This window comes from Tauraco erythrolophus, chromosome 10 (genome assembly GCF_009769465.1).
Source record: "Tauraco erythrolophus isolate bTauEry1 chromosome 10, bTauEry1.pri, whole genome shotgun sequence".
Lineage (NCBI taxonomy): Eukaryota > Metazoa > Chordata > Aves > Musophagiformes > Musophagidae > Tauraco > Tauraco erythrolophus.
Window position 1 is genome coordinate 21,957,344 of NC_141474.1, and position 23,649 is coordinate 21,980,992.

At 37.8% G+C, this 23,649-nt stretch overlaps 1 protein-coding gene across 1 annotated transcript in view; it reads left to right on the plus strand.

The window, feature by feature from the left end:
* ADGRL4 (adhesion G protein-coupled receptor L4) overlaps positions 1-23,649 on the plus strand; it is a 75,407-nt gene that overhangs the window by 38,610 nt on the left and 13,148 nt on the right. Inside the window, exons 4-14 of the mRNA XM_086617559.1 lie at positions 408-560; positions 6,848-7,003; positions 7,531-7,601; positions 10,479-10,652; positions 10,745-10,928; positions 13,118-13,234; positions 14,342-14,535; positions 15,813-15,983; positions 17,499-17,702; positions 18,750-18,970; positions 19,065-19,131. Coding sequence (XP_086473685.1) covers positions 408-560; positions 6,848-7,003; positions 7,531-7,601; positions 10,479-10,652; positions 10,745-10,928; positions 13,118-13,234; positions 14,342-14,535; positions 15,813-15,983; positions 17,499-17,702; positions 18,750-18,970; positions 19,065-19,131 — 1,712 coding nt within the window. The remainder of the gene's footprint in view (positions 1-407; positions 561-6,847; positions 7,004-7,530; positions 7,602-10,478; positions 10,653-10,744; positions 10,929-13,117; positions 13,235-14,341; positions 14,536-15,812; positions 15,984-17,498; positions 17,703-18,749; positions 18,971-19,064; positions 19,132-23,649) is intronic.

Genomic DNA, 23,649 nt, shown 5'->3' on the forward strand with positions numbered 1-23,649 from the left:
CCTTTTGAGCTCTGTTTTCTATGATTCTGAATTCTCAGATGCATCTTCGGGGTGACTCTCTACCTGTAGATTTTTGGGTAGCAAAAATTTTATCAAATACAACACGGCAGAACATGTACTGGTCTCAATCCTTTATTCCAAGTGAATATCCAATTAAACCATTCACTTAAGTATCCTGCTGGTTTTCTGATTTGTTGACTCACGCAGGATGAGGGCAGAAGAGTGCTGCTGAACACCTGATTACATCCCTGGCAATGGGAAAACTATATAGACAAACACCAAGACTGCCAGCTCAGCATTCAAAACTTCTGTAAATAGAATACCAGAGGCCAAATTAAGCTCTTACTTTACTGTTTTCTTCAACTGGCAAATGCAAATATATTTCTCCATAATTTATGTCTTGACAGATGATAATGAATGTGAAAATGCTACTCAGCCTTGTGGAGAGCATGCCAATTGCACAAACACTGTGGGAAGTTATTTCTGCATGTGTGTGCCTGGTTTCAAATCCAGCAATGGTCAACAAACTTTTTTACCTAATGACGGAACCTCCTGCGTGGGTAAGTTATTAACGTCTGCCAGCCAGCTTTACATTGTCACTCTTCTCTTATTGCTTCTTTTAATTACAGAAATCCAGCAAAATGCTTTCAGAAGTTTGGAGCCTGGATATAAAATTCCCATTATTTGGACTGGTACAGTCTTAATGTTTCAGTTCAGGCTCACACTTCTCACCAACAACATAGTGGCTGCCATCTCTTTTAGTAGCACTTCAATTTTGACTCTTCTTGCAATATTTTTAATCCACATGCCACAGTTTTAGACAATGAATACATAGTTAGGGTAACACAGAAATCCCCAATCTACCTATTTATGACACTGTTTCACTGATCTGTGAACAAGGTGGTCATATTCTTAAAATGAAGCAGAGTGACAAAGTACTCTGCATTCAGGTCGCTCTGGACCAGCAAAATTCCCTATACTTTTAACCTACTATGCTCCAAATATCTTTTGTTTAGGGGCTTTGGCTGGAGTATTTTTGATAATTCTTCAAATCTGATCAAAAGCAATGAGTAAGATCGGTAGTTATCCTACCTCCTGTGCCATCCATCAGCCTCTCTTTCTGTAGCAGTTGGATGGAACATGTTCAAGATTACAGGGGAGGAAAAGTTCTCTGAAAAAATGTTATTTCTGAAAAACTATGCAATCCTTTAGGATTTCCTTTGAATGGAAGAACTGTTACTATTTCTCTTTTTTCAAACTCTGGGTAATCTTCTCTGTATGTTGCAACAGTCCTCAGGGAATGGGAAAATGAGAAATAAATCTATTACCCTTTACACCTTTGTGCTGACTGTGTCTCATTCTAGATATGTCTCCTGTGAGCTTGTGAGTGCTGACAACCTCTCTTCTTACTGCTCTTAATATCAGCAGAATGGCTGCATATTAAGCCAGAAAGTGATCTAATCAACATTTCTTGCCCATTGCTCATATCCATTGAAAAGAGCTCTACTTTATCCAGCTGGTATGAATCGTTCTTAAATTAGCTGGGATTGAGATTGTTAGCACATTCAGCTTTAAATATGCTCGCTGTTTCTGGTCCAGGCTTTGATTTTCACGTTATGACATTTCCTCAGCTTCAGTTTTGTCTTCAAAGTTATTTCTCTGACTGTTCTTATGTCACTTTAGCTTTTTACTGTTGGCTTGCTAATTTCTTTTTTTTTTTCTTTTTTTCCTTCTCTTCTTTACTGGCAGATTGATCTTTTTTTATCCTCTACTGGGTGTTAGTTTACCACTTTTCTTCTCCTTTTTGCAAATCCATACAAGAGGAGCTGAGAGCTTCCAAAACTCACACTGAAATAAAAAATTACCTGTGGGCACCTTTTCTCATTAAACAAGTGTACCAATTACTTTACCAAGCAGTAAGTCCTAAAGACAACCTTTTGATCCACAATTAATTTTCTACTTTATCCGTCAGGGAAACCATAATAGGATATCTTGTACCCGATGGGTCTGCTACTACAGGTGGTAGATACGACTTGCACACAAGCAGCTGAAAGTAGTGTGTTCAGAGTGTACTATGCACAGCTGCAGCAAACACCGAAGGTCTTGTTATAAATACAGTGCAAGTTATCCAGTACAAATTGGAGGACAGAGTTATCAATATCCATCCTACCAAAGATTATAAGGCCCCAAAATATTTTGAAATTCTCCCAAGTCTTAAGTTTTCTTTATACATGTATGATGTACATGACAGTAACTTTAAAAATACAGTGGTTGAATTTTGGAGAGTATGCCATTATACAAACCATCAAACCTACCTGGAGTTCCCAGTAGTGAAAGTGTGGTACATCACTGCGTGTGTGTTAGTTCATTTGAAAGTCCATGTGCATTTGGATGTGTGTTCTTCCCCTCTTTGGAAACTCTACTAAACTTCTGAATACAAAGTAATTATAACTCTCAAGGTAGTGAATCAAAAGAAAACTTGGAACAACGGTGTTGGGAAATGTCAGTTCACCCTTAATCCAACCAGAATGTTGAGTTTTGAGTTGACAGTCAGTATTTCATTCATATTATCAGATAGAATGGTGAAGAGATGAAAATGAAACATGTAGTTAGAGGAGGAACTGGAAGGGTAGGAAGGAAAAGAGGAGAAAGGAAATGGAGAAGAAAAAAAGAGGAATGCAGCAATGTGATATTTCTGAAGATGAAATTTTTCTGCTGTCCTGAGTATAAGCAATTAAAACCTATTTACTGTGTAAAACCCATGCTTTTTCCTTAGACTTCCCTTTTTACTGAATGTTTGACTCTAGATAAAAAGGTGAAATATAAACCTGCTTTTTTCACAGCAGTGAACAGAGTGAAAACATGAAAATGTCCATCTTTAGAATGAAAGTGACATCCATACCATGCTGCCTTTTTCAGGAACATGCTATTTCTTCAGCTTTTTCTCAGCTGCTTGAGAGTACTCTGAAGATGTCCATTCTCCATCACATCCTTTTCTGTGACAGGGCAGTGGTACAGTGGATGGGATATGGCATTATGCCGCATTGCTAACTGTTTTTTCACCTGTGTCATTCGTAGGCTTTTTCATTTCTATTTTGTGTGTGCTGCTATCTTCCACAGTATGGAGACACAAGGAGGGAACATCTAGTCCTTTGCAATTCGTCTTTTCAAACACTTGCAAGCTACTAATAAGCAGAAGGTATAATGTAGACATCAAGCTGTCTTGACTGACTGGTGAAGAATCAAAGCGATGTAGGTACAATCCAGTAATTGGCAAGACTGAACATAATAACTGCTCTCAGTACTTTTCATTTAATTGGAATTTCCTTGCCTGCTGCAGTAAATGAGGAGTGACAAAACATAGAAATAAAATAAAAGGTTATAAATCTATTTTCACACTAGCCTAAGTGGTGTTGGTGATATTATTTTTCTGATCAGAGCTATTATAAAAGCTTCAAAGTTCAGCTCCAGGATTTGTTTTGAATATTTACTAAAAGGCCAGGGCTTTTTGCAGAGCTATGGCAAATGCTCTTCTGTTTAAAAAGCTGCTGTTCTTCAACCTTTGCTCAGGAATGTTGTCTGTGAAGACTGCTCACGCAAGCCTTGGCAGCCCAGTCTTGCTCCCATAGTAGATCAAGGAGGACGGTTTGAGAACCTCACCCCAAAGCTCCAGTGAAACTGGATTGCTGAAAGCACTGACAAGCTGTTGTCCATGTGTGGTCCAACAATTGCGTATTCAGTTAAAAAGGCATAACTACAAAATACAAAGAAACAAAAACCTACAGCTACTGCACAAAGTATTTCAAAGCAGGAACTTAAAAGCAGCGCTCTCGCTACTGTCACAAATTGTTGGCTGCCCCTGACAATCTCATTGATTTAAAAGGGATACGAAGCTGATGAGTACCTTGCAAGATCAGGCATATTGCCTTTTAATTTTGTCATCCAGGAGATTTTATTTATCCAGGAAACAGTAAATTAGATAGGCGCAATATGGACTCATTCCATATAGATAACTCAACTGTAGAAAGTCTATTTGCATATACTCAACAGGGTGTCTCTATCAGACTTTAAATAGCCATCCTGTTGCCAGAGATGTACCTTAGTGCTTAAGTTTCTGCTGTTGTTTTGGATAATCTTGACTTTTCATTAAAATCTCCGTTACACGTAATATCTGACATAATTACAAGAAGAAGAATAATTTGTATGTCTGCCCAATAATGACAAACTAGTGATTTACCGAACTAAATGTTCATGAAAAGCAAAAGATCGTAATAATTTTGAAATATTTTCATCAGTAAATCAATCACATGAAAACCTGATGCTTAGCAATAATAGTCTGGGAAGTATTCAAATATTTATTTATGTATGTATAAGTCATTGTAAGTTTTAGCAAAGCTTGTCGTTGTTTACTAGTGGTTTAGCACTGTGTTACATGCTGAATATCTTGTTAAGATGTACATGCCCTTCTCTGTGTAGCTGACAAGGCCAACAAAATCTTTGGTTATGAGGCTGATGTGTGTTCTTGTTATACAAACAGATATTGTCATGGTTTTCACCCTTGTCACTTCAATTCATGCAAAGTTTGTCTGTCTTACACAGAGTCACACAACAGGTCACTGACAGGCACCCACTTGTTTCAAAAAGAGCTTTAAAATTTACTGATGTGAGAGGTTATTTAAATGCCAAGAGTAAGAACTTTAGCCTTATGTCTTTAAATTACAGCATTTAATTATGAAGTAGCCTGTGTGTAGCACTGTATCATGCTTTTTTCCCCTCTTTTCTTTGCTTTTACCAGATTCATTGATGTATAACCTGGCTCCATGACTATAAATACTGAGGTCACAGAAACGGGATAATAAAAATCTCAGTTCATCAAAGAGAAACATTTGCAGTTTGGGGCATTAAATATGGAAAAAAAATAATGTCCTAATGCAGATAATTATAATTCAACCTCATACTTTAAACTTCAGTGCTTACATCAACCCATTCAAACACAGAGATTCATTGGCGACTCTCCCTGAAGAGTAGGGGTTGGACACATGCGCCTCCAGCCCTCCTTCCTTGTGCCATGGCTCCTTACGCCATGCAGGAGACTGGATGGCTTTTCAATGGGAACTCCTGAACTTTGGGCTTAAAACACGGTATTTCAGGTGCAAATCAGAGCCGCTGTTCACTGAGGAAAATAGGGATATGACAGTGAAGTGGGACCTTGGCTGTCTTCCTGAACCCCAGGAAGACCTCTAGGAGTATGAGCAGAGGAAAGGGAGCTGGGGAATTAAACACAAAACAACAAAAAATGTGTGGTATATAAACTATTGGGATACTATATTAAAAGTTTACATGCATTTTACAGTTGCTTCGTAGTTAAAAAAAAAAAAAAAGCATTCATCTGATTATTTATGGAGGCTTTCTTGCCATTAGTGAAGAATGTTGCATGAAGTTACCAGAAAAGCTGTCCAAATAGGCAGATGGTCCCCAGGTATCCTTCAGATATCTTGCTGCGTTCCCCAGATATATCCATAGACATGCAGTACATTTTTCTGTTCTTCCACAATTTCTGTTTCTCTACCAACCTTATTTTGCATACATTATTGCTCATTTTTGTTCTACTCTTTTTTAAGAACCACCAACAACCTTGTATCAAAATAAGAGTGCAAAAATTGTTCCTATGTGCTAATAGTGCATTTCCAGCCCGCTATATGTGCTTTCTGTTTGTCTGTTCTTAACACCCATCTGGCTGTACAAAGGTCTCCTATCAATTCAGGTAGCTATTCTCCTCCACTAATCAGTTAATCAATTCTCATTTTTCACCAATTTCTTTCCCAAATTCAGCGTCATGCCAGTTCTTAACTTAGTTGTCTTCCTCCCTGGTTCATCCGTTCCCCTCTCTACCTTTACTTTCCTTCAGTTCAGTTCCCAGGCTGTTCCTTTAAATCTGCTCATGTAACACTTCCTCATTTTTCAACTCTTTTGGTCAGATATACCTGTCCTAAAACTGTTCACTTTTTTTTTTCCTTTTCAGCACAGCACTGAGTTCATTACTTTATTTTTCAGAATTATTTGATATTGTTCCCAGTTTACTTTCTCTGTTGAATTATTTCGTCTTTATCCTCAGCCAATCAAATAATGCAAAATAATCCTTACTCCAGCCAGGGACTGAGTGCTCAGCTCTCCTGAATTGATCAATTCATGGATTCCCTTACTGGAATTCATCGGTTTTACTCTTGGACTGTGCCCCACCCAGTTACTGAACCTGTCTACCTAATGGCAAATTATTTAGAAGCACAAAAGCCGTTTTAGGCAAACGTAATTTAAATGTGGATTAAAAAAAAAGGCATGCCAAGCACTTTAAAGGGCACAGAGCTTAAATCTTAGATTAATGAGATGGATAGAGAGATCTTTTGTAGCATCTTTTTAAAGCCGTGACTTAAAAGAAAAGGCTGCAGTTTTCTTTCTCTTTCTAACTGAATCATAAGGCTGAGAAAATCCATTTAGTCTAATCTCTGGAAAACGGATTTCAGATTATTTGCATCATGCCGAGCATTTTGTTATGATAAAACTAGTATTTACATTCATGGTTTTAAAACATGAACATTGCAGTATTACATAGAAATAAAAGTGGTAGTATAAAAATATGATCAATTATGATTTATCCTTCTAATACCTAAATATTATAATTGGCAGGTGTTTCACCCTTAAGTTTGCCTTTCTAGTTTTTGACTTTTTTTTATTCCATGAAATTTTATTATGAAACTGCTTGCAGTGTGCAGGGCTATTATCAACAAAGCAGCAAGGTGTTAGTCTGTAAATACTTAATAAAAAATTCAATTTCTCACAATATTTGCAGATGTAGATGAGTGCAGCAATGAAGGAACTGTTGCCTGTGGAGATCATGCAAAATGTGAAAACGTGGATGGAGGGTTTAACTGCTCCTGTAAGGAAGGTTATCAACCATCCACAGGAAAATTGCAGTTTAAGCCAAATGATGGCACTTCCTGCCAAGGTACATGATATTATAAAGGTTTATGTGTTATTACAGAGCTACATCTTCTGAGAAACTCACCAGTGCCTCTTTATCTTCAGTTAGATTAATCAGCGAGACATCAAAAAGAGGCAAGGCAGTGGCATCTACATTTCCTGAGAATAGAATCATTTCATAAATGTATTTTTGCTAAACAGTGTGATGAAATCCATTTGAAATAATGGGTACCTCCTTATAGTTGTCAGATTTGTACTCCTCTCTGTAAATTTGAACTGTCTCTTAACTTCACCTGTGGAAGACCCAAGGAAAGGGGCCAAACTCTTTATCTGAGTAAAAAAAAAAAGCTCAGAGTCCAATCCAATACTGCAACTTTGGCCAAGATAAAGTCTTAGAGATTGACATTTGAGAATGGAGTGCTGTGTCTTATATGCATTAATTCAGGATGCTGATGGTTTGGGGAATTGCTTAGACAAGGGCTCTTACAATGGGTATATATTGAGTATTGATTAAACTGCAATAAGTAATTAGTTTCTTTCTAATTTCTACAGAAAATCTGAAGGCCAAGTGTGAGTTATACAAAGACTGTATAACTGAACATATTAACAGAACTTTAGCTGGAGTAAGTAGCATTGGTTTATAGATTAATTTCCAAATCCTTTAATTGTTTCTGTTTGAAACTGTTCGAAAGCATTTGATACCGTCCCACACGACATCCTTGTCTCTAAACTGGAAAGACATGGTTTTGATGGATGGACCACTCAGTGGATAAGGAATTGGCTGGATGGTCGTACTCAAAGAGTTGTGGTCAATGGTTTAATGTCCAAGTGGAGGTCAGTGACGAGTGGTGTTCCTCAGGGGTCAGTACTGGGGCCAGTACTATTTAACATCTTTGTTGGTGACATGGACAGTGGGATCGAGTGCACCCTCAGCAAGTTTGCAGATGACACCAAGTTGCGTGGTGTGGTGGACACACTGGAGGGAAGGGATGCCATCCAGAGGGACCTTGACAGGCTGGAGAGGTGGGCCTGTGAGAACCTCATGAAGTTCAACAAGGCCAAGTGCAAGGTCCTGCACGTGGGTCGGGGCAATCCCAAGCACAAGCACAGGCTGGGCGGAGAATGGATTGAGAGCAGCCCTGAGGAAAAGGACTTAGGAGTGCTGGTGGATGAGAAGCTCAACATGAGCCGGCAATGTGCGCTGGCAGCCCAGAAAGCCAACCGTATCCTGGGCTGCATCAAATGAAGCGTGGCCAGCAGGTCGAGGGAGGTGATTCTGCCCCTCTGCTCTGCTCTCGTGAGACCCCACCTGGAATACTGCCTTCAGCTCTGGAGTCCCCAACACAAGAAGGACATGGAGCTACTGGAGCGGGTCCAGAGGAGGGCCACGAAGATGATCAGAGGGCTGGAGCACCTCTGCTATGAAGACAGGCTGAGGGAGTTGGGGCTGTTCAGCGTGGAGAAGAGAAGGCTCCGGGGTGATCTTATAGTAGCTTTCCAGTACTTAAAGGGGGCCTACAGGAAAGCTGGAGAGGGACTTTTTAGAAGGACATGTAGTGATAGGACAAGGGGCAACGACTTTAAATTGAAAGACGGCAGATTTAGATTAGATATAAGGAAGAAATTTTTCACTCAGAAGGTGGTGAGGCACTGGAACAGATTGCCCAGAGAGGTTGTAGATGCCCCATCCCTGGAAGTGTTCAAGGCCAGGTTGGACGCGGCTTTGGGCAACCTGGTGCAGTGGAGAGTTTCCCTGCCCATGGCAGGGGGGTTGGAACTAGATGCATCATCTCTGAGGTCCCTTCCAACCCTAACCATTCTATGATTCTATGTTATTTTGATTATAATAGTTCTTAAGGAGCTTTTAACAAATGTTTGAAGCATACAATTGAATTTAAGCATGTTTACAGAAGTCTTTTTAATAATTTCAAATTATTTGAACTGGGTTGTATGTTCAAATCATGATAATAACTGTGTTCTGTTTCCAGCAAAGTGAGTCATGATGCATGAAAAATTCAGAAGTGTGGTAATCACTGAACTGTTTCTGTGATTTCTAAAGTTACACATTGCTGCATTTACTGATGTGCAATTATTTGCTCATTCAGAGTGAAAGGCAGCAAGATAGCTTACGAAAGTAACGTCAACAAGTGACAAAATAGAAAATGGAGCAATAACATCCTGGTATGCTAGTATATTTACTCCTCAAAGCATAATATGTAAAGTGATGCAGAATTTGTAGACTCAAAAACTCTAGACTCCAGACTTTTTTTCACCAGAAGCAGAGATTCCTGAAGTAAATTTAAAAAATATATTAATGAATTCATTAGTCTACAGCTATGGTATTGCTTAATTTGAAGGGATAAAAGAAAAATAAGCATAAATAAGTTAAAACTAATTGTATATGTTTGTGTTTTATACTATGCAGCTTGCCAATGTTATGAGATTCAGAAAGATATTAACGTAAAGACTTTTATTTACTTAGTGTAAGATATACACTGTATTAATATGCTCTCTATGTTAACCTGCAATGAAATACATTATATTAAATATAATACATGCTTATCACATTTACCTGCAAAGACATGGTAAATGCCACAGCAGAACCTTAGAGTGAGATTTTTTTTTTAAATATGTAGTCAAACTAAACTTAAATCAAAGCAAGAAGCCAAAATACCCCAATTTTATGTAAATAACAGCATGTCATATTTTAGCCTAGTTTTCAGCCTGCGTTCTGGTTCTATTCTGCTGCAGTCAGAAACGAAGCAAGCCCCGTACAAGCTGTTCAGCAGCAGAGACTACAGATCTTACAAAATCAGGTGTTGGGGTTTTTTTTTATGTATAAAATCTCTATAGATTTCAGTATCGTGAAGTAAGAATTCTTTCCTTATTCAGCCATGGGTCTGAAACTTGCAATCTTAATCTTCATCTCACCCTTTCTAGCCTATTACTTTTTAAAATAGCTGCTTTCTCTAAGTGCATTTAGCAGTTCATAAACTGAAGCAGAGAAGGTGAAATAGGCAGTACAGTTTCACAGAACTACCTGCTTTATAATCTGCATTTGAAAAGAAAGCAACCACAAAATATACAAATACTGCCCATCTGCTCCCACCTCTTCAGCTAAAATTTAACAGAAAAGTCAGCAGAGTAACCATGTCACAGATACTTAATTATTTTTGCAGAGAAATTACTAATTCTTCTAATTCTTTTTGGAGCATTAGGATAAAGAGAAGTGAGTTGCAGCAGTAAAAAAAAAAAAGTGTAATGATAGCATGTGACTTTTTTTTAATCATAGTTGCTTGTTAGGGTTATACCAGACATGTGTAACACCATTACTTTACAGGTCAACCTGTTGATTTAAACAGTGTCTCTTTTCATGCACAACGACTTTAAAAGCCAGTATGTTAGTTCACAGAAATCAATCATTTTCATTGGGTTTACTTTCACTTACAGAAATGAGACTTTACCTGTTTCATTAAGATGCGAGTTCTTGTATTTTTCAGATTAGTCATTTAAAAACACCTCTGGAGATGCTGCAAGAAATTAATAAAAATACTTTGGGACCACTTTTACCTATAGATGTGATTTCAAATGTTGAAGCACTATCTTACTCAATGCTGAATACAATGCATTATGCTGTTTCTGACAACGAAGCACGTCATAATACAACTATTAACGTGAGTGGATCAAGCCTTAAAGTTGTGGGGCTTCTTCTTATTTTGCAAATAGCGTATGACTCTTCTGCTTAAAAATATTCTTTTATTTACAGGTTTTGGTTAACACTGTGAACAATTTTTTACAAAATGACAAGATTACAGTCTGGGAAGCTCTTCCTATAGATGACCAAAGACGGAGCCTGACTAAGCTGCTGCATACTGCAGAACAAGTGACACTTCTCATGTCGCAGAACTTCAAAAAGACAACACAGCTAGATGTTAATGCAAGTGACATAGGTAGGATAAAGAAAATTAATCTAAGGTATACTTTAGATGTGGATTACACAGGAGTTTTTCAGCGCAATTATGAAGATTAGAAATGGTGTTATGTGAAACACACAGGTGTTAATTTGTATGAGTTTCATAACTAACACCTGACTTTCAGTGTAGGTATCATAATTTTCAAAGATTGAACGTTTGAGCCCAGAAAAAAACTTGAAAGGCTGTGGGAAGTTGTCCTTTCAGATTCTTTTCCAATCTCTTGTTATAGTCACACTGTCACAATGAATCTGGATTCATCTTAATAGCACGAATAATGCTATGCATTTTATATGCATAAAAAACACCAGGGGAACGAAATTTGGATTTGCTATATACAGACTTTTTACTCTTTTTGGTTCAGTGAAGGTATTACAAATGAACTTGGAATAAGGATTGTACCCAGTGTGTCAAATCTTGCATTTATTTTCAGAGAAATTTCTCATTTTCGGAGGAAATTCAGAGGAGGAGAATTGATTAGTCTCAATTGCACCATATTGCTCTCCTACCTTCTCCCTGCATGCTGGTGTGTTTACACCAGCTCCTACTGATTTTCCTGTGGTAATAATAGTTTTACCATTCCTTCAGTAGGAGCAGAGTAAGGCTAATATCAGCTGCTTTTGAAAATCCTACTCTAATAAAGCGTTGCTGATTCCTTTGGCAATGGCCACTTTTTCATTTTTATTTTTCTGAATGTGCCCAAACTGTATGTGACCTGATTTCTTATTTTAAATTCAGTACAGTCCTTCAGTGCCTCTTACTGGTTTGCTCTTTTATGAGATCACTTGATGAGAAAGATTCCTCCTTTGGTCAAACCACTTGTTCCTCCTCACCTTTCTGAAACTAAATTAGCAAGAACGATGAAAAATTAGAGAGGGACATGTTCCATGACATAAACTCTGCAGAAGCAGATTTATGTTAGTGCAGAAGACCTCTGGGTCTGCAGCAGATCCAGAGAGGTGACAGGAGATGGTCATAATGCTCCTGTTCCCCTGCCACCCTGGCTGAAAGCAGAGGCTCTCGTGGCCGCAGAGCTGAGGGCCGTGAAGGTTGAGAAGAGAGAGGATGTGGCTGCAGTCTCTGGTGGCAGGGTAGATGTCAGTCAGACCAAGGCAACAAAAAACATGAATGGGAAGGAATTTCCATGTCGATCATTTTTTAGCTTGCTTTTGTTCCAAAATGGGAAATGAGCTGTTTTCCAAATCGGCCCCAAACACTAAAATTTTCTGATATTGATTCTTAGCATGAATATATTTTCCACAGGGCTTATACATGCCCCACACATGTATTTTGAGACGAGACCCACAACGTTACCCCTCTCTCTCCACTACTTTTTATGGTGCAAGCTCTTGAGCTACAAGCTTTTCAAAACTCCAGCCACAGAAAACTATTTCTTACATCCTGACAAACGTTTTCTGACAGCTGGTCTATTGAATAGCTCATATTATTTTTGTGTGCTGTGCTATAAGCAATGCAGATGGTCTAGCTTAGCGATATTCCTCCATCAGTCAAGTTTTAGATTTATTTGTTGTTGTTTTGTTTTGGTTTTTTAAAAAAGGTCTGATTGACTTTTTTTCTCCCATCCTGGGTGATTGAAACTCAGCACTATAATGAACCAAGTAAAGAGCTCAATGTCCTCTAATGTAGTTTTTGTCCTGAGGGGTGATGTTTGTTTGTTTGCTTTTTGACAAGACATCATTATTTCATGGTGCAATGTGCATTTGGTAGCACGGATAGATAACTATAAAATATATACTTTTCAAAAATTGGCTTTTATCAAATGTTACTATTCAGTAGAGAATTTTATGTTTTGCTTTTTATAATTGTGATTTGTGGTCCCTTTCAGAAATGCATTTTTAATAAAGCAATAGCTCTTCCTAAAGTAACCTACATTATTCTTTCCAGTGCCTAATTTAATGCAAGGTAAATAAAAGACTATATTTTTCATTGAAATAGTAAAAAGTATGAGAGCAAAATCTATGCATGAAAATAACAAAACATAGAAGTTTAAGCAAACACTCCATATTAATAGCATTTTTCTTGAATTATTTGGCACAATTATATATTCTTAAAATTCACAGTAATTATACGATCTGATAGCACATTTATTAAATTATAGTAGACCATAATGGAGCTGTGATTTGTACAATATTTTTCTTCTTTTGCAGCACTCAAGGTGTTTGCTTTTGATTATCACCACATGAAACACATTCACCCTCATGTGTACACAGGGGGAGATTACATAAAGATCTCTCCAAAGAAGAGAGAGGAATCTCACCCTAACGGTAAGAAACAAAGGTTAGAGATTAGATGGATTAATAAACACCTTGAATAAACTTGTACCCACTAGTGAATAACCAAATGTGCAATTTACCAAGACTGAGCTTCAGCCTTACTAACTACAGAGAAGTCAAGGTATTTTTATCACCTTTTTTATCATTTTACCCGTTTGCCATCTCAAGGCTGAGATTTCTAACATTTTTAGTGGCACAGTGAATATCCACTGAGCTTTAACACTGGTCTTGGTACCAGCGACCTGAGTTTTATCCTTTTCTCAGCCATAGATCTGCTATGTGACCTTGGATTGGCCCCTTCAACTCTCTCTGTCACTTCTCCTCCAAAAATCAGTGCATCTTTTCTGTTTAGAGAGTAGCTCACTGGGGCAAGACCATGTATTCTTCAGTACCAAAACCAGCAGGGTCCAGATCTTGGCTTGGACCTCAGAGTGCTACAGAAATGGCTTACAATTACTGTCATCACTAAAAATAAAAAAATGTGTTTAAACAGCTCTGAAATTAAACCACCTAATCTAATAAACACAGAAAATATTTTTTAAGCCTTAATCTTCTAGCTAATCTGAATTTCACCACCTATCAGTACCTAAAAATATAGTTTCTCTTGGTAGGAGGGAGAAAAATCATGACTGCATATCAGATCAGCTCTGCATCCTAAAATACCTTTTGCTTTCTTTTTCTCTATGTGTCTTCTGTCCTGGCTTCACTGTAATGGAAGTCAAAGCAAGCCAGGTACTTCAGAGAGGCCCAGTACTTACCTCAGCTCTGAGCCATTTTAGTTTATGAGACCAGACATCACATGTGTACAGCAGCAAGCATATATTACTCTAGAAAGAAAAATATATGCATATATCTAATTAGAATTTCCAGTGCAAACACATTTTTATTCCTAATGGCAGTTACGTTGTTTTAAATAAAGCTATATTTCCTTGTCTCTAAAACATTTTTATAAGTATTCCACAAAGATTCCATCTGGTTTGCATATTTTATGCAATAGCAGTAATAATGTCGATTGTTTATTGTTTCCTTAATGTCTTCAATTTTGTTCTTCTATAAAAAAACCCACAAACTACTAAACACGGTCTGTTTGATTGATAGGCACCGTCGCAGTTGTCTTTCTGCGATATAGCAATATTGGTTCTTTGCTTTCATCGCCTAAAAACCGCTCCTCGAAAGATACTTCAGAGCAGAGACAGACAGTAAGCTCATCAGTTATAGCTGTTGCAATTAGCTCAAATCCACCTACACTCTATGAGCTCGAGAAAATAACATTTACCTTAAAGTATGCCAAGGTAAGGGGATTTTTTATTACCAACTTCAAATAAAACAGAAGAATAGCTAATCATTTTATGTGATGTAACCATATCTGCAGAATATGACATATTGAGACATAATTCTGTTGTTTGCTGATGTTTGTAATTTATTTTTCTAATAAGAGTCATCTCAAATGTGACATCCTAAGTGCAATATACTAAATATGATAGAGCTGAAAATTGCTACGAAACTAAGGAAAGGACAACAATGCCATCTTTGCTGGGTTGTAATATAAGTAAAATGTAGGTGCCTGAACCAGAGAATATTACGGGATCTTGACTATTCTGTATATAGATGGGTTTTTTTTCTGAACATTTATCAGATGATTAAACATGCACACTAAAAAAAGCGAAGAAATGCTTCAAAGTTAACGTAAGAAGGTAACATGGAGCTAGGAGGTAATAGCAGAACCTATAGTATTGCAGCTTTATTATTTCTGAAATCTGAACACATTTATTTAAAACTGAGAGTTTAACTTCTAGTATAGATAGATTTTACTGTCTTCTCTTGCATGTGAAGAATCACCTTAGAGGGCACAAAGAATTATCAGAAACATAACAAGAAAGTGACTCTGTAGGGAGGTGGGCAGTGGGACAAGGTATTAACCTTGGTTATGCAGCTTTTAAATTCGCTGCTTGCTTCTAATATTTGAGCTAAAGATCACCTTTATATAAATTTGTATGTATTTATACAGCCTCTAGTACATTAGGGACCTTATCTTTGACTAGTGTTAGCGAGCACTAACTTCAATAAATAATACTAATGGTCTTATTCATCGCTGCTGTCGCACCTGATATAGCAGGTGTGATATAACCCTGGCTTTGTCCCAGATTACTCTGCAAAATGCCTAGAATAAGTCTCAGTTTTTGAACGCTCATTTGGAAGGGACTATGAGCAGGACAAGCAATGTGGCTGTAATCTTGGGGTTCAGTCCATATTCAGCAGGTGCAGGCATATATAAAACAATGTTTTCAGGAGGTAAAAACTCCAACACCTTTGCAAATGACAGAAGGGTTCAGTAATCTGATTAGCCTGTATGTTCGGTGCGATGCTAGCTGTGTGGATAAATGCTTATATCCCTGGCCGTGCTTTAGTTGCCTGGAATAGGCCTTGCAAATTTTTTTTTGTTTGTTTTCCAACCTTCCGATGGTAACAAGCAATTTTTAATGAGTTGTGCTGGCTAACGTAAGAAAGGTCTCTTGACAGGAAATATCCTGCCTTTTGCCATGAGTAAAACATCTTGTTTCTGTTCCAGACTGCGGATAAAGATATTAAATGTGCGTTTTGGAACTACTCAGCAGACACAATGAATGGCAACTGGGCTACAGAAGGCTGTGAGCTGACACATTCCAACTCCACTCATATCTCATGCAAATGTAATCATCTGACTCATTTTGCCATTTTGATGTCCTCAGGTGACTCTGTTGTAAGTGCTATTTTAATTTAGTGTTTTACCTGATATTTTCTCCTGTCTTCATTCCTTATGCTTTCATTTCAGTGCAACTTACATATTGCTCCCCTTTTAGGTTGTCTCTTGGTTTTGTTCAGCAAACAGACAATTTATTGTGCATAGAGCAAACAAAATTCCTCCCATATGTGTCTGAATTTTCTTATGTTCTTTCTGCAGTATTATAGAGCAGTGATGCAGCAAGTATCTTGTTCCAAATACACAGTCTGTTGTGCTTATTTTTGGTGCATTGCTTTTAATTTTAAATCCCACTTTAAGACTGCTGTGGGATTTAACTGGCATTCATTGGTGGTCAGTAACCATATGGCCCAGAATTTCTCTCTCACAAAACTTTGCCACCCATTTGTCTAACCTCGGCATATGAAAATCTGCTTTAAATTCTCTCCTGAGAGTTTGCAGCAGCCTAATCAATTTGAAGTTTATGACTATTAAACATGGACACTCATGACCAGCACAGAATCGTGAGAACGACCACTCAGTTTATGTCCTTCTTATATTAAGAGGCCCCATAGATTTCCAGGGTCCATGTGGGGATCAGCAGGAGCTCAGGTCCTGCCTCAGGAGGCAGCTTTATAAGGTATCAGAACTGACAGCAAGCAGAATATTAGCATGAATATACGGTATTGAGACAGTTCTCTCACACTGTGAATTTCATGCTGATAGAGGCTGTTTCCTGGTTGCTAAATAGCATCCAAAGTCTTCAGTTCAGATTTAAAACCTTTGCAGGTACTTATATAGTTATTTTGAAAAGGAAGGCTGAGAAGAGAATAATCTCTGGTTTTCATTTAGAAAAAAAAAATACTTAGATACATTTTATGGCCAGCAGAATACTCTCCTTATGCTGATGCGCAGTCATGTATTTCAGAGATTCTTTGTGCAAATATCAAGCAGCAAATGTAACTGTGTTCCTATACAGAAAATATCCACATCCAATATTAAAACAGCCTGTGTTTTTTTGTAGAACGTTCATGTTACACATCTGGAATAGCATTTGTTTGAAGTGATTGTTATTTCAGAGTCTTGTTTTGATCATGTTGCAAATTCAGTAAGACAGTTATTCAATTTTGCTTATCTAAGTCACTGCTGTGATAAGTCCTTTTATATTAGAAAATGTTCATGTCATATTAATATATGTCCTACTGCCAGTGTATTTGTCATTCACTAAAACAATCTGATTTTTAAAATCATATTAGGAGATACTGATGTTAATAAAAAGTTTTGTTAAGAAATATCAGAAAATGCAAAAGCAGGAATGTAAACAGTGCATTACTAATTTCCCCTAGAATTATATCTCTCACAAAAAAACCCAATACTTTTTAGATTATCCGAAGTGTACATTTGCAGTGAAACTCTACAAACAGTTTTGATTAATATTTTGTAGAAAAGAAGAAAAGAACTGTATTATAGAACGAGGTCTTTCCTGAGAAGGTACAAAGCTATTCTTTTAAATATTATATTATAATTTTCCCCCAGGGTGTTACAAATTATAACATTCTTACAAGAATCACTCAGCTAGGAATAATTATTTCGTTGATTTGCCTCTCCATGTGCATTTTTACATTCTGGTTCTTCAGTGAAATTCAAAGCACTAGAACAACAATTCACAAAAACCTCTGCTGCAGCCTCTTCCTGGCGGAACTTATTTTTCTGATTGGAATTAATATGAACAATAATAAGGTGGGTAGTTTTCACTTGTGTCTTGATTTTGTGTTGTAAAGTAAATATACAGTATAAGATATAATCTTCTGTCTACCTCCAGTATTTCCTAGTATCGGTATGAATATTCTAGTGACACTGACTTCCTGGTCTAGTAACAGGAAATATAAAATCGTCATTTAAAGAAGTAGGTTCGTCATCTGAGACGGTGTATATTGACTTGGCTCCATGGGTTTCATTTAAACTTTGTCACCTTAACTGAGACCGTGGTTTCAATGTGATTAGCATTCTCACTTTTCACATCTGTTTGGATGCTATACAAAACCACATTGGTGCCTCTCTGGGTGACAATTTTCCCTAAAAGCCAAGCCAGAGCTGCAGCCCCAAGTTGCCATTTAAGACATTGTGCTGTTGGCTGGAGGACTTCTTTCCCTTCTACATGTGAGGTCTTGACCTGTCCCTGTTGCTTTTCGTACAAGTTGGGCTGCTGATTCTTACATCTCAGATTAGTTTTAGAAAACTAAATTATGCATAAACTGTCAAAAAAAAGCACCACCTACTATAAATAGCTGAATAGAATTTAAAATGTTTTGAAAAAATATGAGCTAGGATCCCTGAGGTAGCACTCCAGTACTGACTGATTGAGAAATATCATTTTACAAATACTTTATAGTAAAAAACTTGTTTCAGAAATAATTCCTTATGATGCCCAATTACATTTCTTTAAAAAAAAAAAAAACAACAAACTTCGTCTAGATCAAGAAAGCATATAAACTATTCAGCTGTAACTATGGGATCAACCTTGTCAATTTCTTTACGCAGCTTTTCGAGGAAGATATGCACCAACTTTAAAAGTTGAGTGCAGTCCCTTTATTTTACCAGTTGCTACAGAAAACACTAATGAACAAGCGTGCTTGTGGGTATAGGCCAAGTTGTTGTCAATCAGCATTACATCTCTGCTGCTGAACTACCACTTTAGAGTTACTAGATTGCTGTGCACATGCTGTTGTGTTAACAGAGACTTATTAATAAAATTATGACTCTTGCTTTCTCTGATTGAATTTCTAGCTCTTCTGTTCAATTACTGCTGGATTACTCCATTATTTCCTTCTAGCTGCCTTTGCGTGGATGTGCATTGAAGGCATTCACCTCTACCTTATAGTTGTGGGAGTCATCTACAACAAGGGTTTCTTGCATAAGAATTTCTATGTCTTTGGCTATGTCAGTCCAGCCGTGGTCGTTGGAATCTCCGCCGCGCTGGGATACAAGTACTATGGCACCACAGAAGTGTAAGTCACTGTTTCCGTGTCCAAATCAACATACGTAAGGACGCAATAGTCACAATTGCACATTTCAAGGCATTTTCTGCTGTTTACTTTTCAGATGTTGGCTCAGCACAAAGAATAACTTTATATGGAGTTTTATAGGACCAGCATGTCTAATAATTCTTGTAAGTATAATTTCCATTTTTTATTTTAGTACATAAAACTGATAATAAAAGTTGTTTAATAATCACCCACCTATTTCCAGCATAGCTGAGAGTGCTAATTATAGGGTAGAATAGGCTAATTTAGACCTTTTTATAGTGTCTCTAAATTATTTATATGCTGTACATCTAAATACTTTACTAGCCTGAAAAATGAACATTTGACAAAAAAAAGCTCAATATAAGACCTGTTTTTCTTACCTACTTTCTTTTAACCCAACGGTTTGAGAAATTCTGTGAAGCATTTCTGTTTTTTAAAAGGTAACGTCTTTGTATGTCGCTGGCATCTCAGCATGGCTCAGCAGGAGGTGTACACAGACACTACCCTAGCAGACAGATAATCTGGTTTTTCAAATGTTGTGTGACTTAATCTCTTATCAGTGATCGGTCATCTTTGTAAGATTAGACTGTCATCTTTATGGTTTTATCACTCGCGTGTACCCTGTCATCATCAAAGCTATTTTAAACTAAATTGCGACGTCAGAGAAAAGAACCCGCTATTTCACATGGGCAGACAAGTCAGGTATTGATAGCCCTATTTCAACTGTGAAGAGGGCCTTTTTAATTCTTATTGGAAGTGGTTTCAAACCTGCGAATTTGGCAGATGTTATATGTTCCATTTTGAATAGAGATATTTTTGGTGCCTTGGGAGCATTTCTAAGTGCTATAAAGTTTAACAAACGATTCCAACTGTAATGGGGCATTATTGTATATGACTGGCTTGACAGTGATCTGGCAATAGCTGGAGCTAACGGGAGGAGAAGGTACAATGGTGAGGCCTCAAGACGTCTTATGGTCAAGTCAGTTATAACCCTTTGTTGCTTTTTAAGCTATTTGGTGATACATGTGAGGATTCGTAAAAAGCAAGAAGCGGCAGTGCCTAACACACACAAGACGATAGTAAAACAGTTTTATTTCAATGCATTAGCCATTTCAAAGCTGAATAAAGTATCAGGTATGAGTCTGGTCAAGTTCCACCCTAGATTCCTACTGTAGATTGGGGATAGGCTGGGAGTAACCTGCCAGATGCACCTGCAGGGTGATGCCTTCCCATCTCACCCTCTTGGTGAGCACAGCAGACTTTGAGAGAGGCAAAGCACCCTAACCTCCCTTGGCCCAGTGCCTCTGGGCTTAGATAGCCCTGACAGCCAACAGGTTACTAGAGTAAAACAAAATCATGGGAAGAGACCATCCTTTACTTGGAAATTCTTACAATTCTTAGGTTTAAGTTGACAATTTCCTGTTTCCTCTCTGGACCTTATCTCTTTCTTCCATGAAGGCAGCAGCACTGGGATTTTGTTGTTGTTGCTCTCATTCTTGTTCCTCATCTGCCTTCAGGTGAAGATGTATGGGCAGTGATGTATCACTGCACTGTTAGCACAGGAAAACTGTGTTATCAAAATACACAAAATCCCCAAAATTTATGCATCTGTAACTTTGTTTCTACCTCCAGCTGAGCTATGCCTGATGCAGGATCTCAGGTACACAGTACAGAGGCAGAGCAGATCTGCAGTGGCTTTGATATAAGTTTAGCTGGCTGCAGAGGCAAACACCGCAAGCTGGGCTCTGAGGTCTGTAGCTGTTCTTTGAGCACTCCAGATCTTTCAGCAATCCCTGTGAATTAATAGAAAAAAGAGGAGGTGGTAGAAGTTGTCACGGGCCTTACGCACCAATGCAGTCCTCCTGTGGATGAGGATAGCAGCCAGTCTGTCTCTTTTTTTTTCTCCCACTCCTTTGCTTAAGTGAAGCCGCACAAAGGAGCTGCAGCTGAACAGCAAATTACCCTGTGCTTGTTTTGGTTTTTTTTTTGTGTTATGGAAGTATTTTGTCATAACTTGTTTTCATGGTATTTGCATACCTTTATTATTGTCTCTTCATAATCATGCACTACTAGACCTGGGAGGAAAGGCAACCCGCTTTCAGCAAGATGCTTCATCTGCTGTGCAATTTTTTTGGGTACTTGGACAGCTTGTTTTGATGGGGTAATAGCAAATTGAAGCCTGAACTACAAAAGGGATGTTTTTAAAGAGTTCAGGGAGCTAGGTAATTTGCTCATGCTCTGTCCAGATTATTTTCTAAGGAAAATATGGAAATCCTTATGAAAAAGGCACTGACTCTAGAAGACGAAGTTGGTGTTAGATGTCTGCTCTGTGGAAGGCACACTGGTGCTGATGATTCTGTTTCCATTGTCCAAGCTTCCTGCTGAGCATCTTGTATGGGCATCACCATCACAAAAATTAAACTCTTTCCTATGTAGGGCCGCTCAGGAATTTCTTTTAATTACAGAAGCTGATCTCTTTCCAAGATTTCCATTCTTCTCACAGCTAATTAAAGAAAAAAAAATATTCAGGACTCTGAAAAGGAAATGTTATTTTTGTTCTGAGATAACCAGATAGAGCACTGCAAACCTCATATAGAAAACTGCAAAATCTCACAGCTTCAAGTTTACCTTTAATCCTGAGCTTCACCTACTATTTGAGTATTGATTTTGAAGGTTTTCCAAGATAGCCTGGAAAGTTTGGATATCAAATCTCTGCAAAGCCACTCGTCACAAATCTGATTCTTGCACAAAAACATTAAACTCATTGTCAGCACAAATGCCCGTATACCCAAATGGTGCTTTCAGTTTCTGTGCATGGGGACCCAGGAGATTTGTGTGGTTTAGATTATACTGTAATATGCCTTTGAGACAGCATGTAAACACTGAATAATAGAAATGGTTCTGTACCAGTGGATTTTCTGTCTTAGGGAACATTGTTTCAAACACATCCTTGGACTTGAAATCTGCAGTAATAGTGAAGCATAGGAGTTTATCAGGAGTGAAAACTAAGTTCTCCTCTGATTGCCTAAGCAGTAACACTATCTGAAGGTGTTTGCGTGTTAATATTAAGGCTCTATTAGAATTCTTAAGTGCAAAGCAATGGTCTTATTGATGCCATCTAAAAATTATTATTATTGTTATTAGATTGGTGACTGTACATGAAAAGGAGTGGGTCAGAACAGCTTTAGATGGAGTTAGCGAAGAAAGAGCATTTTAAACCTTTGTAGAGCAACCTGCAGGCTGAAGATAATTTCTACAACTTATTTCTTCCTCCTAATACTTGTAATCTTTAGAACCACAACCATTTTAGCTAAAACTATGCAGTAGATTAGATCAAAGCATACAAGTATGGAGAAATTATTTATAACAAGTATTTAAACTTTTTAATAGAAATGTGAGTTTATCACAAGCTTTAAGGGACAAACATTCACATGTACCACAACCCATGCCTGATTGAGGCAAATGCAAATATGAGCTCAAGAGATAAAAGTTACAAAAAAAAAATATTTCTAGAACATTTTCTTTTCTTTTGTAATACACTCTTACAATAACAATGTCCCTGTAATAAGAAGTGTGTAGAATGGAAATAACAGTTTGTCTGGAGAGTAATGTGGCTGCAGTTTTGATTAGCATGTAATGTCAGCCAAGAACACACTTCTTCACGTTGTGGAGGACTTCTACGTAGCTTTTCCCGACTCTGCCATGACAGCTCGCTCTGTGTTGAGTGAAAGCAGAACTGTGTAAGGGCTTTATTCTGCATCACTGACATTTTTGGAAACCCCATATTTTAAACTCTGTGGACACAGAGTAAGTCCCTCCACTCGTACCTATTGTGAAGGACAGCTTTAAATCAGCTGTCCAACTGGCAGTGGAAATGACATCGTTTTGAAGGGTTGGGCAAAGACTGTTAATGCTGTGCTTATGAAAGTCTACAAGCCATTAAAAGGAAAATTTGGAAGAGAATCACTGCTACTCCAAGTGCAGCTATAGGCAACCCTTCTAATATACTTCTCTCCCACAACCTTCTCCCATTAAACCCATTCAGCTGAGCTTCATGCAGCAAGTTCAAAGTCATCCCTGATAACATGATTTGCACCTTCGCAGTATTGAGAGTCATGAAGGCTTGACTATTGTACCCACTGTCACTGACACAATAAATTGGCATAGCTCTGTGAGGAACCAGGACTCAGAAGTGTGACATGTTGTAACATTAAAAGGGGCAATTTGCCGTTTAAAGGTATCAGTCTATCAGTATCATTTGTAGAGACCACCTCCGTAATAATAAAATACAGACTTGCTCTTTGAGGTTGGAACATTTCCAAAATTGAACATCATCCAAATAATCTTCTCTGTGGCTTTTATCCAAACATCCTAGCTCTGTGCCGCAAGGAGGTGGCTCCTGTACACTCTTCCTTGTTTTACTCCTCTAATATGTGTTTTCAGGGACCTTGAAGGTGTCTGGCTTGGCTTCAAGCTCCAGTTTCTAGAAACAATTGGTAATTGTAGTGTTTGCAACTACAAAATTGGCTTATAAATGGACCCTGCAATTTGCAGAGCGTTCTTGTAAACTTGACTTGGAACACACAAGCCAAAAATAGTTCTTCAGAGAGATGTCCTCAGAAAAGCCAAGTTCTTTTTATTAAGCATTCTTGTATGTAATA